Below are 13,823 nucleotides of genomic sequence, written 5' to 3' on the forward strand. Positions count from 1 at the left end.
GGTTGGCTGACTGGTACGCTGATGTGGCCGGGTGACTGAAGGATGGAATAACAGCAGCTCACTCCACGGCTTTTGTCTCGGGACATCCCCTTTACCAAACAGCTGAAAGCTCCTGTTTAATTAGGCTTCTCTTTCGAAGAACACAGCCCCCACAGTGTTATTTACACAAAGCAACTCCACAAATATGGTTGAAAGTTTTTGCAGACTCTTTAGAAAGGCGCAGCCTTCTTCTCGCTCCCTCAGACGTTACATCAGAGTAAACATTTCTTGCTCTGAAGAAGCCGGAGAACATTTAAACCTTCTAATTAAAGAGTTTAAAACCATTTTGTTTGTATTTGGGACGACTGTCTCACAGTAGTTTGCTCTAATTTTGGCCCATTCCTCCTGACAGAACTGGTGTAACTGAGTCAGGTCGAAAACACTCACTTTGTTCTCCTTAAGCCACTTTGTCGGCCATTGTTCAATATATTGTCTCAATATTTCCTCTTGATCCTGTTTTGTAAAATGCACCAGTCCCTCCTGCAGCAACAATGACATCATCCTTGTTTAAAATTATTTGACTGCAAGTTAAATGTCAGACATTGAGGAAACAAGTGGTTCTGTTTTTATCGTGGATGTGAATATGTGGTTTTAACTGCATCCAGTTTCTTCACACTTTTTGCAAGATGTGACAACAGCCTTAAAATAAATAACTCTTTTAATGTTGTGATTTCATTTAAGCTCGTTTAAAAAAAACAACAACCTTTAGCTATTTTGAATTTATTTAGCGCTCAGCAACTCTCAGAAGTCGTTGCAAAATGTTGTTTAATGTATGCATTTTCAATACTTACGAACTGTGTTTGAGTAATCTTTTAAAGCAGATGTTGGTTATCGTAAGAAATTGTTTTGAGCTTGTGTCATGGTAACCAGTCATTACTTTGCATAACTTCTGCAAAGCCAGCAGAGCAGGTCAACCCTGCTTCTAGCAACACTGCTTCTGCTTCCCACGCTCAATAAATTTTACTTTTTATTTATTCATATAACTTTACCTCTTTTTTAAAACATGTTACCTATATTGAAACAATATAATTCTGCTCTAAGTATTATTTTTGACACAGTTTTCACTTTCTGCCAGCAAACGTCAGTTCTGATGAAGCCAACGCCTCTGAATGACAGTCAGGACAAATTACTGTTTGCCTGGAGAGCAGGCATGAAAGAAAACCCTGCAGGCTCGTCTGATTGTGACGCTTTCAGCATCCCCCTTTTGTTGTGAGGAAACGAGTCGGAGAAGGACGAAGGTTTTTATCTGTTACTGGGTTTGTTGGTGGTGAGTGGTATTGTGATGGACTCTAGATTATTTACCACTTGTTCCTTTCACATTTTAATCTAACACACATCACAAGCTCTTTAACAGACAAAAATTATCATGTCTTCTGGCTTTCTTTATCGTAAACACACTCCCACAGCATTATGCTGCTACCACCATGTTTCACTGTAGTTTTGGGGTGTTTAGGGTGATATTTACTGTACTTTTTTTGTTCCCAGTCGTCTTATTATCTCTCTGAAATGTGAGATGCTCTGTCTCAGCTCTATCCTTCCTCCATACTGCAGCATCCTAAAGTTTCTGAGTTCTCCTCTAAATTGTCGTCTCCAGTGTGATGGTGTCAGAGTTGCAGACAATAAAAAAAAGCAACTATATGGCTGACCCAGTCGACCTTATTGATTTTCTTCTCCTGTTTCTCCCTGCGTTCCCTCAGACCTCCTAAACGGAGCCCAGGAGAAGTGCGAGCTGCCGCCTCTGGATGGTTTTCCTCACTGCGAGAGCAAGATCAAGGTGAATCACAAACACACACTCATCTCTCTCCATCTGTTCCTGCTTTTTTTCCCTACTCCCTTCAATTATTATTTTGTATGAGATGCTTTTATTTCTTTATTTAAAAAAGAGGCTGACCTGGAAAGACCCAGACTCTGAACTTGATACATATTTGCACACACACAGTTTGCATGTTACCACCCACTTCACACACTAGAATGATAAATTATCTGTTGCAAAGCTATGCAAATATGAAACAGAACATTTTTATCACTGCCATATTGAGTCCATTCGCTATTTAATTCCAGGCAGATGACATAGCAGTTCAGCCGTTTGGGTTACTAACAAGCCTGTTTCATTCATATCCTTCCTTTTTTTATTTATTACTGGATGGATTTTTATGTGTTCCTCCTGGGGAAAAATTGAACATTTTGTTTTGTATTTTTATTGAAGATGAATCATAAGTGTGCTTGTTAACTAAAGACATGTTTTTACCAGGTACTATCATAATATTTTAACATTCTACCATTTGGTTTTAATATCTAAATTTAAACTGTTTTTTTCACAACAAAGTGTCAAAACACACACCCAAACACAAACATTACACACAGGCTTGAAAAGTCCCTAAACTGCTGTCCCACTGCAGTTAAATCTTCCTAACTTTCTTCTTAAACATCTGATGAATCAATTTTCCTGCAGTTTTATGGCCCTCATTTGGTTGTGGTTCAAATAAAACGCCACCCAGACAACTTGTGTGCCAAGGCCTGATCTGATGTGTCATTTCTCCTATGCTCTGCTCCAATAGGGTCACTATAAGTCAGTGTGAATGATGTTGCTCCAGAAACCATAGTGAGCTCAGAGAAATCCGACTGGAAGGATTTATATTAGCAGCGTTCATACAGACATGTTGCGATTGTGAAAAAAAAAAGCAGATTGTAAACAAACAGCAGGCATCAAATGGAAATATTAAACTTCTTAGGGGTTATTTTGGTTTTAGACTCCGTGAAAAGCTTGTGAATTTCTTTAGTTTGCAGCAGGCTAACGTTTTCTTTCTGCTTGTCTTTTTTCCAGTGGATGAAGGAGATGTGGCGCTCTGACTCCTGCTACGCCAACTATGGTGTGGACGGCTCCACCTGCTCCTTCTTCATTTACCTCAGTGAGGTGCGTCTGTCATTTACAGCTTTTTAAAAAAATTATTTAGATTAGATTTAAAATCTAGAATAGATATCAAATATTTGCCTTTTTGTTGAATCTGGTGTATTTGTGCTACATCTTAAAAAGAAAAGGATGAGAATTATATTTGTTTTTGCAGAGAACATGAAAACCTAGAATATTTTATAACCTGAGATTGTATAAGAATGAAATAAAGGATTCAAAGAGGATACATTTTTTATGTAAGTAAATGAGTGTCCTGCAGAGAAGATGACAAAGGAGATGATTCACTGACTTTTCTATTTGAAGGAATGAGTTTTTAGCCTACAAGGGAAAAACATGGAATGACATCACATTTCCTCTGCACACCGGGAAAAGATGGAGTCATTCATTATTGACAGGCCTTAAAGTATAGCGGCTCAAGTTCCTTCAGGGGACAGTTTTAGACTTCCTGTTTTCCAGGTGGTGGAATGAAATATTATGAGGTTTAGTTGAAGTCTTTAAAGCTGAAGAAGAGATGTTTTAAATTCATCGTCATCACTGATCTCTAACTCATCTAAGTATATGCTAATTTCAGATCTGCTCCTCTGACTTTTATCTTCTCTGCTCCAAAAACCGATGCTGCTTTTCGTTATCGTCTGTTTGCGTTCATTCTTCAAATTGCCTTTTTTTCTGCTCTTCCGACAAAGTTTTATCAGTTGATCTAACATCTGCTATTTCAAGTGAGAGCTTTCTTTTTTTCCAGTCTTTCTTTTTTTTTTTTTGTTGACCATGAATAATGGCAGATGGCTGAATGATTTTAACAAAAGTACGTTTTCAGTTGTGGCTCCGGTTCTTGAAATAGTGAGTTATGAATATTGTATTCAAGCTAAAAGCCTTTCAGGCGGCAAAGAAGAAAACCTAAAATGCAGCGGATGAAAATAGCGATGGAAACAGGAAACCGAAATGTTTGTGATAAAACTCAAACAGAGGAGCTCTCTCTGCATCTCTGTTGTTTCAGCTAATCCAACCCCGCTCCCTTGGACTCGGAGACATGCAAGCCGTTGCCACGGCGACGCGCATATATTTCCCATCCAGAAAACGGATGCGATCAATCTCTCCAGCGCTTCTCCTGCGCATCTGTTGACCCACACACACACTCTTTAAGCGCGTGTGTTAGCGTGCATAATTCATGCGAGGAGTGCTGTGTTAACCTTGCACAGGGGCGAAACGGAGAGGGCGACTTATCGCGATGGATGTCAGCAGTGGACGGTCAGGGCTTAATCAGCATGATGTGCAGGTGTTGTGGTTGGAGTCGGAGGGTAAACAAACACTACCTCATAAAAAAAGAAAGAAGCGTGGTTTTCCCCTCAGTATTCTTACTGATTTGCACGTCAATGTTGGCTGATCAGAGAGGAAGCGGATGCAGACACTGACAGCTGGGGATCGAGTTGATTTGATCTAATCACAGTTCCTGAAAAGTGACGAGTATCTGTTCTTTATCATACAAATTAACTCCCGCTTGTGGAGGGGTGTTACTTTCTCGTTTACTTTCTATCAAAAACAACATTTCCAGCTTGTATGTTGACTGTCAGCATACAAAGGTCAAAGTTTCCCCAGAAAACCTGCTAAGCCCGGTGGTTGGGTGCTTGGGCAGTCATTCATCCAGCAGCCTGTCGTGTTTTTCAGTTAAAAAAAGTTTAAGTTGACAGAAAATTTGAAAATATCACTTGATAATTATGTGATATTGGAAGATTAACACCTGAACACCAACGATAAAGTGTTAAAGTGCAAACATTTTAAAAATACTTAAGTAAATAAGCAATGCTTAGCCTGGTGGGGGCACAAGTAAAGCCTGGTGGCCCTGGAGTATTTGCTAATAAAACTGCAGAAATACTCGATCATCCCACAGATGTTTTAAAACTGCTCCTTGCTTTTCTTGGGAACAAGTGCAGAAACATAAAGCGATGTTTTTCTAATGACCATCTGATGTTGTGAAAACTCTCGCAGCTGTGCTTTACAGTTCACTGTTCCACGTTCAAGGCAGAAAACAGCAGCTGGCCTCATTAAAAAAATCTACGGTTTAGTTAAAACATGCAGGTAACTGAGGAGCTGAAGGTTTTTTCTTCTTCTTTAGGTGGAAAACTGGTGCCCTCGTCTGCCCTGGAGGCTGAAGATCCTGAATGAGGAAATTGACCGGACTGGACAGGTGAGAATCTGGTGGTTAAAAACAAGTCAGCTGCTTTTCAACAACTCAATATGTGGTTTTGGTCACATCATGCTACATACACCTGCTTCTGAGCAAAAATCTTTATTTAATATATTTGATTTGCAGCTGTATTTGTAAACTGATATTTTAAACAGCCCAGCAGCAACCAGGCTGCTCTTATCAAGGCTTGTGCCCGGTCCACACTAATCAGCACTTAACAAAAACACTCCCCCCCTGCACACCCTTTCTTTCTCTCTGCTGTGAATGAATCAATATTAAGCACTCTTCATCTCCCTCTCTGGATGCCTCAACAGCCCTGAGCCCTCGGCGCTGGAGAGGCGGGCTTTAGAGATTTTAATTCAGGGCTGGATTTTAATTGGTTCCGTCTGTGAAAGTGATTTCCTGTCGTGATGAGGGATGCTAATGCCCCACAACAGCCTTGTTCCAGCCACCTTAGCAGCTGGTAATGGCTCTGTGGTTTTGCCTCTCATTCGCTGAGGCTTTCCACCGTTACTACGGTTGCCTCTGTTTCATTTCCACAATTTTGCGCAAGTTTGGTGTTCAGGATTGTTACAACACAGGAAGAGATTGACATGTTGCAACATTATGATGAAAAGCAAATCTCTTTAGAAAAATATGCTGCAATGCATATTGCAGCTCTGATCTGAGCAGAGTCTTAAAGTTGCTTTTTAGAGTGGTGTAAATTTGTGTGTGTGTGTGTGTGTGTGCAGGCGGAGATCCGGACCAGCTTCGCGGGGCTTTACCACTCCATGTCACAACGGGAGGAGTTCCGCTGGATGATGATGAGAATCAAACGGATGGCCGAGCCGTGGGTCAGCGCCATCCGCTCCCTGGCCGCCAAGCAGAACCTGACCAAGCGGCGGAAGAAGAAGGTGAGCTCGATGCGTGGCTCAGCTCCCAGGATTTATCAGAAGATTTTTCAAAACAGTCTCGAGTTGGAGATTTTCCCAGGAGTTGTGCAACCGTCCAATGGTGTCGCGTCTCTAGAGAGGACGCAAACACAAAGCCAAGCACTTATTCACACTTCCAGGCTGCCCTACTTTAGTTTGAGGAAGAGCGGAGCGACATGGATGATAGATCCAGCTCTGCATTATGTACTCCACGCTTTCCTCAGGCCTGAGGAGGAATTAATGGTACTGATCCAAAGCACCTGACCTGTGTTGTGAACTATAAATTATAGAAAAAGATAACAGGTGAAGTGTTTATGAAAGCATTACTATTTAACCCTTCCAGACCGAACGTATCAGCAACGATCTAGCCAAATTTGCAGTATCGTAACGCCGCCACACTTTGCACCAACTGAAAAATGTTGACCGTTTCTGAAAGGGGAGATGTTGCGCTTTCCAGCCAATATCTGGATATTATTGTAATTTCACTCCCACCGTAGCAGGAAGTGATATTAATCTGATGAGACACTCTTTTAATAGAGAGCAGATTGCAAATATAACTTGCTATATATTGAAAATTGTTATGGATAAATGGGCAAATATATTTACCCATTTGTAAATATAATTTAAAGAATTAAAATAAGCAACAATATTCAGGCGGAGATTTATAACTTGGGTCCTACAGTGTTAAAACCTTGGTATACCTGGTAGACCTGTCGCAGTAAATCAATTCATTGAATTAAAATTAGATCAATAATTTTCATTTGCATGAGTTATCGTTTTTCTCTTTCTACCTGTTTTGGTCTCAACTAGCCATGTTTTGAAGAACAATTTTGTTTAGAGACTTCAAAATTAATTTTGTTGTTTTGTTTATTTATTTTGGATATTTAAAGCATCTTGTTCATTATAATTTAAAATGTCTTCATATTTGAGAATGTGTTCTTGCCATTACCACTTCAAAATGGTCTCAAAATAATATAATTATTTATTGCTTTAACTTCTGGGATAATTTATTATCCAGCAAAATTTAAACGTTGGCTTTGTTCTGCTTGACTTCCCGTAGTCACTGCTCTGTAATCCACATCCAAATCCTCAGAGTCGGGTATTTAATCTTCTGCTTTCCTTCCCTCTCAGATCCTGGTTCACTTGGGCCTGCTCACCAAGGAGTCGGGCTTCAAGATAGCAGAAAACGCCTTCAGCGGCGGCCCGCTGGGAGAGCTGGTCCAGTGGAGCGACCTCATAACCACGCTGTACCTCCTGGGCCACGATGTTCGCATCTCGGCATCGCTGGCTGAGCTCAAAGAGTCAGTGTTCAACAGATTTGAGTTTCTCTATAACTACAGATGTTTTATTAAAGGAGAAGTGAAACATAAAAGTTCAAACCTGTTGTAACACTAGTCGCTTTTTTTTCCTCTGTAAATCTTCGTTTGCATGAGTTGCAAACGAAGATTTACAGCTTTATTCAGCTTAATGACTATTTGTATTTTTATTGCTGGTTTAGTCAAATATTCCTTTGTTCACTGCAACTTTTACTCCACAGGATTATGCGTAAAGTGATGGGGAACAAATCTAGCTGCCCCACTCAGGGGGATAGGGTGGTGGAGCTCATATACATCGACATCGTGGGTCTGACCCAGTTCAAGAAGACCCTCGGCCCTTCCTGGGTCCACTACCAGTAAGAACTTCGTTCGTTTGCCATTAATCTTTGTTATATTGTTAAATAACCCAGAAGATTCTCAGATAAATATGTATACAGCACTTTAAATTACTTTTTATAGGTATATGTTTGAATAAAATGAACATTGTTTTTTTATTCTATGAACTACTGACAACTCCAAGTAAAAATGTTGTATTTGCAGAAAAATAATGAAAAAGATGCCTCGAGTAATGCAAAGAAAACAAGTTTATATTCATTTAGAAACAACAATACTAAGGTTTTAACTCAGGAAGATTTCAAAAATCCATATTTGGTGGAATAACCAGAAGGTTTTCAATGGGGTTTCTTCCAAAACTGTATATTTTTATTCTATATAAATGAAGAAAATAACATTTTAAAGTTTGTAATAATCCACAGGGTTTGTTGAGAGTTATTGTTTCTCTCTGTTTCCATCAAAAAGTGTAAAGTCAGAGCTTTGTTTTAATATTTACGCTCAGGTTGGAAGATTTTATCAGTGTAATAAAGTTCAAACGCTGTAAAATGCTGTTTAAAGTTTGTTTGTTCACAGAAAATGCAGAAACTCTGCAGTGCTTATCTTTATAAAATCTAAATAAAGCACAGGTATTGCAACATGTAAAAATGTTTAAGGTGTAAATACTTTTGCGGTGCATTCTGGGTATTTAACCCATGTGCTCTGCCCTCAGTGGTTTAGCTGTTGCAGTCATGTTTCAGAGAGGAAGTTTGTCTGTCGGTACAATGGGTCTATTTTCTGCTCAAACATTACCGCAATGTCCCAAACGGCCCGAGGTCTACCTTTTGTTTATAGCACTGTAACCGGCCCAGGCTATTCTTTCTCAAAGTGCTCCATTGAGGACTGTAGATTAGGTCGCCCTGGTTTGTTTAGAAAAAGCTCCTGCCTGCTCCTCCTGACAGGAGAAGAGGGGCAACAATAAGCCTGGGGGCACTAATGGCTCCACTGGTTCCTCTTTGCTTGTCACAAACCTTTTGTTTCCCTGTGAAGTAACACCTTAAACTCCTTCTGCTCGCTCTGAGCCCAGAGGAAATTTGATTTCGCCTCAGGCTTAATGGGAGGTCCAATTAGTGTTTTTCTGCATTGTTGCTACACATTCATTTGAGCAGTTAATGCCATATTAAGCTTTTTATGTGAAGTGAAGAGCTATTGGAAATGTTATCTTTAATCACAAGAAAAAAAACTAAGTTTGCCTTCTTTTTTGTTAATTACTTTCCCTATATATCATAAATATATAAAGAGAAGAAAGGAGCTTTTTATTTCTAAGAATGCATCATTGTAAAAAATGATGTTTTTGTTTCCCTCCTTCCTCCATTTTGCTTATTTCTACCATGAAGTAGTTTTCCATCGAGAAAACTGAAGCCATTTGAGAGATTTTTATCTGTCATTTCCTTGGAAATTGAAACTCTTTTGCATCAGCTTGGCTGCAGGAAATATATGAAACAGCTTACAGAACTTTTCCAACTCCAACAAACAGATTAAATGTTCACATTTAAAACTGACGTGGATGAGAATTGGATGTGGAACAGTTACTATTGTTTATAAAGTTTGACATCTTATCAGAAGAAGTAAATACAGGATGTTCCATGTTGAAACCTCATTGTTTCTGTTTCCTCTTTCAATACCAGCCAAATACTTTCCTCATGAGGCAAAATGATTAAAAAATAACTGAAAGTATCTAGATGTGTTTAGCCGATTTAATTTATCATTAGTATTTTTTTTTTAAAAACCACAATAACTGACTCGGAGTTCCCATGCGGTGACGCTGGCTCAAGTTTCCATGACGTCTTCACATATTGTGGAAACGGGGAAATCTTTTGTATTCATCCACAATTCATCAGGGATCACTTTATCTGGATTACATCCTTCTACTTCCACGATCAGCCGGGTTAAATTAAGTGTTGCCGTGTATTTGTGGGCTTTCGAACGATTCAGGCCGGCGGCTCACCCCCATCTGCTGAAGGTCTACCTCGCAGGGACAGATGAAGGTTGTTTTCCTCTGGAGAGAGCATGTGGGCTTTCTGTTTGTGCTCTACTTCCAGTAGAACGGTTCCTCCTGGTGGATCTGCTCTCCCAGGGCCTTCCCACGGTTCACACAGCCAGATGTGTATTATCAAAGTGGGCGGACGATCACTGAAAAACAAGATGTTTTTCTGCTCGAGTTGCTCATGGATAACACCACTAACATGGAGAAAAGTAGAGAAAACATCATCTAGAAAAGCTAAAGCAAGTAACAGAGATTGAGTTTGAGTTAAAGGTCAGAAACCAGTTTAAGATTCCTTTCCCCTGGATGTGGTCTAATTAATTTTGTGCCGTGACCTTTGAGTTTGCCATGTTGCTCACTCAACGGTGTTTTCATTTGACAATTAAAGATGGTATATTAAACTGAATCTGTGTATTTTATTTTGTTCTTAAATGTTAAACTTAAAGACATTATCAAAGTCTTTAAATTGGCTGTTTTTTGCAACGTAAAAATATGATTTTTAGGTTTTATTAAATTTTTAGGATCTTGTTCCAGTGACCAAATCAACAAGAACTAGATGCACAAGACAGTCAGGACTAACCAGTAGCTAATATGTTTAGTAAAATGGCAGCTTGTTTTAACTATTGGCTATAAACAGTCTCTGATTGGTGCCAGAAACTAACAGCTTTGATCATAGTTGTAGTTTCTGCCAGCAGTTAAAGTTTAACTCTGATTTCTTCTGGTTTTTTTTTTTTTTTTTGCACTGCAGGTGCATGCTGCGCGTGCTGGATTCCTTCGGGACGGAGCCAGAGTTCAACCACGCCCACTACGCCCAGTCCAAGGGTCACAAGACGCCGTGGGGGAAGTGGAACCTCAACCCACAGCAGTTCAACACCATGTTCCGTAAGTCTGGATTCCCTTCACAGTCTGGAAAAAAACAAAGAATTGTGCCAAGTTTAAATCTGTTGTACTGTAAAACTGCTCTTCGTAGTTGCAACAGCTCCATTTCCCAAGGTAGAGCAGAAGCCATGTTTTCAGGAGGAAGAGGGCGAGCCCCCCTGGGGTGCTGACCTTTTCCCCACGGCTAAGAGAAAGTGAAATGTTACCCCGACTCTTCCAGTTTGCGAGGTGAAGCCAGGAGCTCAAGCGCACCTGAATAGCCCCTTTGTCTGCTGAATAGGGTATGTCTTTCTCAGAAAACCCTGAAGATCTAGCTAAGAGGCGCTAGGTTAGATGATATCTCGGGTGAAACAAGTGCTCTGTGGTTTGGTCCGAGTGTTAAACCCACAACGTGGCATCGATTCCAAATACAAAACTCTGGGGATTTTTCTCCCTTTTCTCTTCTGAGCTGCGCCTTACCTTCAGGCTAGAGATTACATGTACTCATTATGTTTTTACAATGAAGTAATCTATATTTGTAGGACGATATTAAGTGACTGAATTAAATGCTTCTGGACATTTTTATTATTATATCAGGATGATGCTTTCTCTCCATTCTCATGATGTTGTGTCTACAAACTTTTTGTTCTTAAAACAGGCAAATTCAAACTCCAAAATTTATTAAGTTAAAAATGGAAAAATAAAATCTGTATAAACAGGGCCTTGGACTGTTGCCTTATTTTTTTTAAATCTTTCTACACTTGCAGTTTTGGGCCAAACAAAATAATTTTAAGGGCCACAAATGGCCCCCAGGCAACACTTTGAACAGCCCCGATGTTCAGCGTTTGTTTTTCTCGACACATTTTTTTGGCCTTGCATGTTTACTTGGATCAAGAAGCGTCTGGGTTTGAAAACAACTCCTTGTGGATTGTGATTGGTTCATTTGTTGCGATTAGGTTTGGCTCCATAAATCACTGAGTCCGGGGAATTTGGACGGTTTGGTCTCCGGTCAATAAGACAAGACCGAGCTGAAACGACCTCATTAATCTATATCACAGTTGGGATTGCAGCGAGTGTTTTCTTGCTGTTCACTTTCCATTCGAATGGCCTGAACGTCCTTTTAGTTTCTGTCTGGAGACAAAAAGGAGGAGAAAGTAGTTTGGTTTTCCCAAACTAAACTTTTTTTCTTCTAACTTGTAAAATAAAATCTAATTTCTTGGTTATTTGCTGCTTCTAATCCCTTCCAGAGTTGGAAAAAAAACACTTGTAGGAGATTCAGCTGCAGGAATTGGCGATCTACCAGCCTGATTCAATTGATTACATTGTCTGCATATCTTTTTCCCCTTTTTTTAAATATTAGCTTTTCTCTCCAACACATTCTTTAGAAGTAGCTCCAGAAATCTTTCCCTGAATCCTGGAAATCCGATCTTTTTCTGTTTGGGTTTATTTCACGTCAAACTGGAGAAGGAAAATGAACTTCCAGAGGAAGTGAATGCTCTATCATGAAGCAGATTTATCTCCCGACTCCCCAAGTTGATCAGTAGCAACCGAGCAGCTGCTTCTCCAGCAGCGCTGTCCTCCCAGGCTGTTTGTTGGCTAATAGCGATTGAAACTGTAGCAAGCTGAGTGACATTTTGAGTGGCGGCTCTGGTGGGAGAGGAGGCATCTGTTGCCAAAAGCATCAAGAGGGCCGAGCGCTAATTAGCAGCCCGTCCTGTTTACACGGCCAGTTTGCTACGCGAATGCTAGCGTGGCCTGTTTGTAGCGCTGAGTGTTAACCAGGCGTAGTGTTGTATGAAAGATGAAGCAAACGAGGAGCGCAGTGGAGCAGATGTGCTGAATCACGCTGGTGTTGATGTTTCTGTCCCGTTTTGGCGTCTTTGTGATTCTTACATTCCTGCAGGTGTTGATGGGAGTTGTTGGGGGTTTTTTTCACGTGGCTCCTGCTCACACTGGTCTGCTGATATCCTCCCACATTCCTGTTTCCCACCCACACACTCCACATGCAAAGTTGGAGCAACCGCGCTAACCAATCCAGCACAATCCTTCCTTTTTGAGTGTTAATACTTTGGATTATATTAGCTTAGATGTAATGTAGCTTCATACTTTCTGTCTAGGGCAGTCACTACTTTCTGAGTGAAAATTTTTTATTCATGCAATACACATTTTTGACATTACTAACTTCTCAGACTTTTTACATAAACCTCAGCTGAAGAAAAAACCCCAGAGAAAATACTTTCTTACTGCAAACACCGGTTTCTATTTGAAACGATATCATCGGGCTGGTTTCGCTCTGTTCCGGTCCAGACTCTCATTTGTTTTACAAGACAGATGGCAGCGAGGTGAGGCGCTGCCAGCTTCAGCTGCCGCTCTTGACCTGCTCATCTTCCCGTTCCCATAGTTACCAGTCATTGCTTGGCAGTAAAAGGGAGTAATTTGTGTCCCTCTGAGTTTATGATCTGTAGATTTAAGAAGACAACTTTTCACACAGTTTTGAGATTCCTGTTTCTTTTTGCTCCACTCCAGCTCACACCCCAGACAACAGCTTCCTGGGCTTCGTTGTGGAGCAGCACCTCAACGCCAGCGACTCCAGGCACATCGACGACATCAAGAGGCAGAACCAGTCGCTCGTCTATGGCAAAGTGGACAACTTCTGGAAGGTACTGTGGGACGTTTTTCAAACCTGCTGTGTACTAGAAATAGCATAAGATGTACTACTAGCATTTTTAAAGCTCGTCCAACACACCTGAACTTTCCATTTGCCCAAACTCCAGCATAAAGTGAACAAAGCAGCATTATGAGGGTATAAATGTGAAAGTGTTGCTGAGAGTCTGCCAGTCGGTGAAGCTTTAAAGAGGGCAGGGAGAGGGGGAGCCCATTGCTCACAGCAAGGGGCATTAGCTGGCTCCCGAGTGTGTTCATTACCTCCTGCTTTTAATTAAAGGGCCATTTTAGGGCTGACTGATAACGAGCTGATAGACCGACTCTGTTTCCCTCTCTTGTCCCTTTATATTGTGCTCTTCTTGGATCTCTTGCTCCAGAGGGTTTGTTTTGCTAACTCATGTGCATTTTTTAAATGATGCACGCTGGAAATCTGCTGCGATTGTCGGCGCCAGTGGCTCGTTTCAGAAAAACTCTGGTTTCTGCAGAGGTCAGGAACAATATGCAGACTACTTGAAGCTGGCAGAATTGTTAGCTTTACTGAAAGACCTTTTACTGCCATGATAAACAGAGTAACGTCTCTTTGTAGCAT

The 13,823-nt window shown here is 40.6% G+C and overlaps 1 protein-coding gene across 2 annotated transcripts in view; it reads left to right on the top strand.

Moving 5' to 3' along the window:
* The window catches only part of mgat5 (alpha-1,6-mannosylglycoprotein 6-beta-N-acetylglucosaminyltransferase), a 43,557-nt gene that overhangs the window by 19,177 nt on the left and 10,557 nt on the right, over positions 1-13,823 (top strand). For both annotated transcript variants that reach the window (XM_028010266.1, XM_028010268.1), the window contains 8 exons: positions 1,737-1,813; positions 2,864-2,953; positions 5,061-5,132; positions 5,864-6,025; positions 7,175-7,344; positions 7,581-7,715; positions 10,461-10,594; positions 13,097-13,230. In XM_028010266.1, coding sequence (XP_027866067.1) covers positions 1,737-1,813; positions 2,864-2,953; positions 5,061-5,132; positions 5,864-6,025; positions 7,175-7,344; positions 7,581-7,715; positions 10,461-10,594; positions 13,097-13,230 — 974 coding nt within the window. The remainder of the gene's footprint in view (positions 1-1,736; positions 1,814-2,863; positions 2,954-5,060; positions 5,133-5,863; positions 6,026-7,174; positions 7,345-7,580; positions 7,716-10,460; positions 10,595-13,096; positions 13,231-13,823) is intronic.

This window comes from Xiphophorus couchianus, chromosome 24 (genome assembly GCF_001444195.1).
Source record: "Xiphophorus couchianus chromosome 24, X_couchianus-1.0, whole genome shotgun sequence".
NCBI classification, from domain to species: Eukaryota; Metazoa; Chordata; class Actinopteri; order Cyprinodontiformes; family Poeciliidae; genus Xiphophorus; species Xiphophorus couchianus.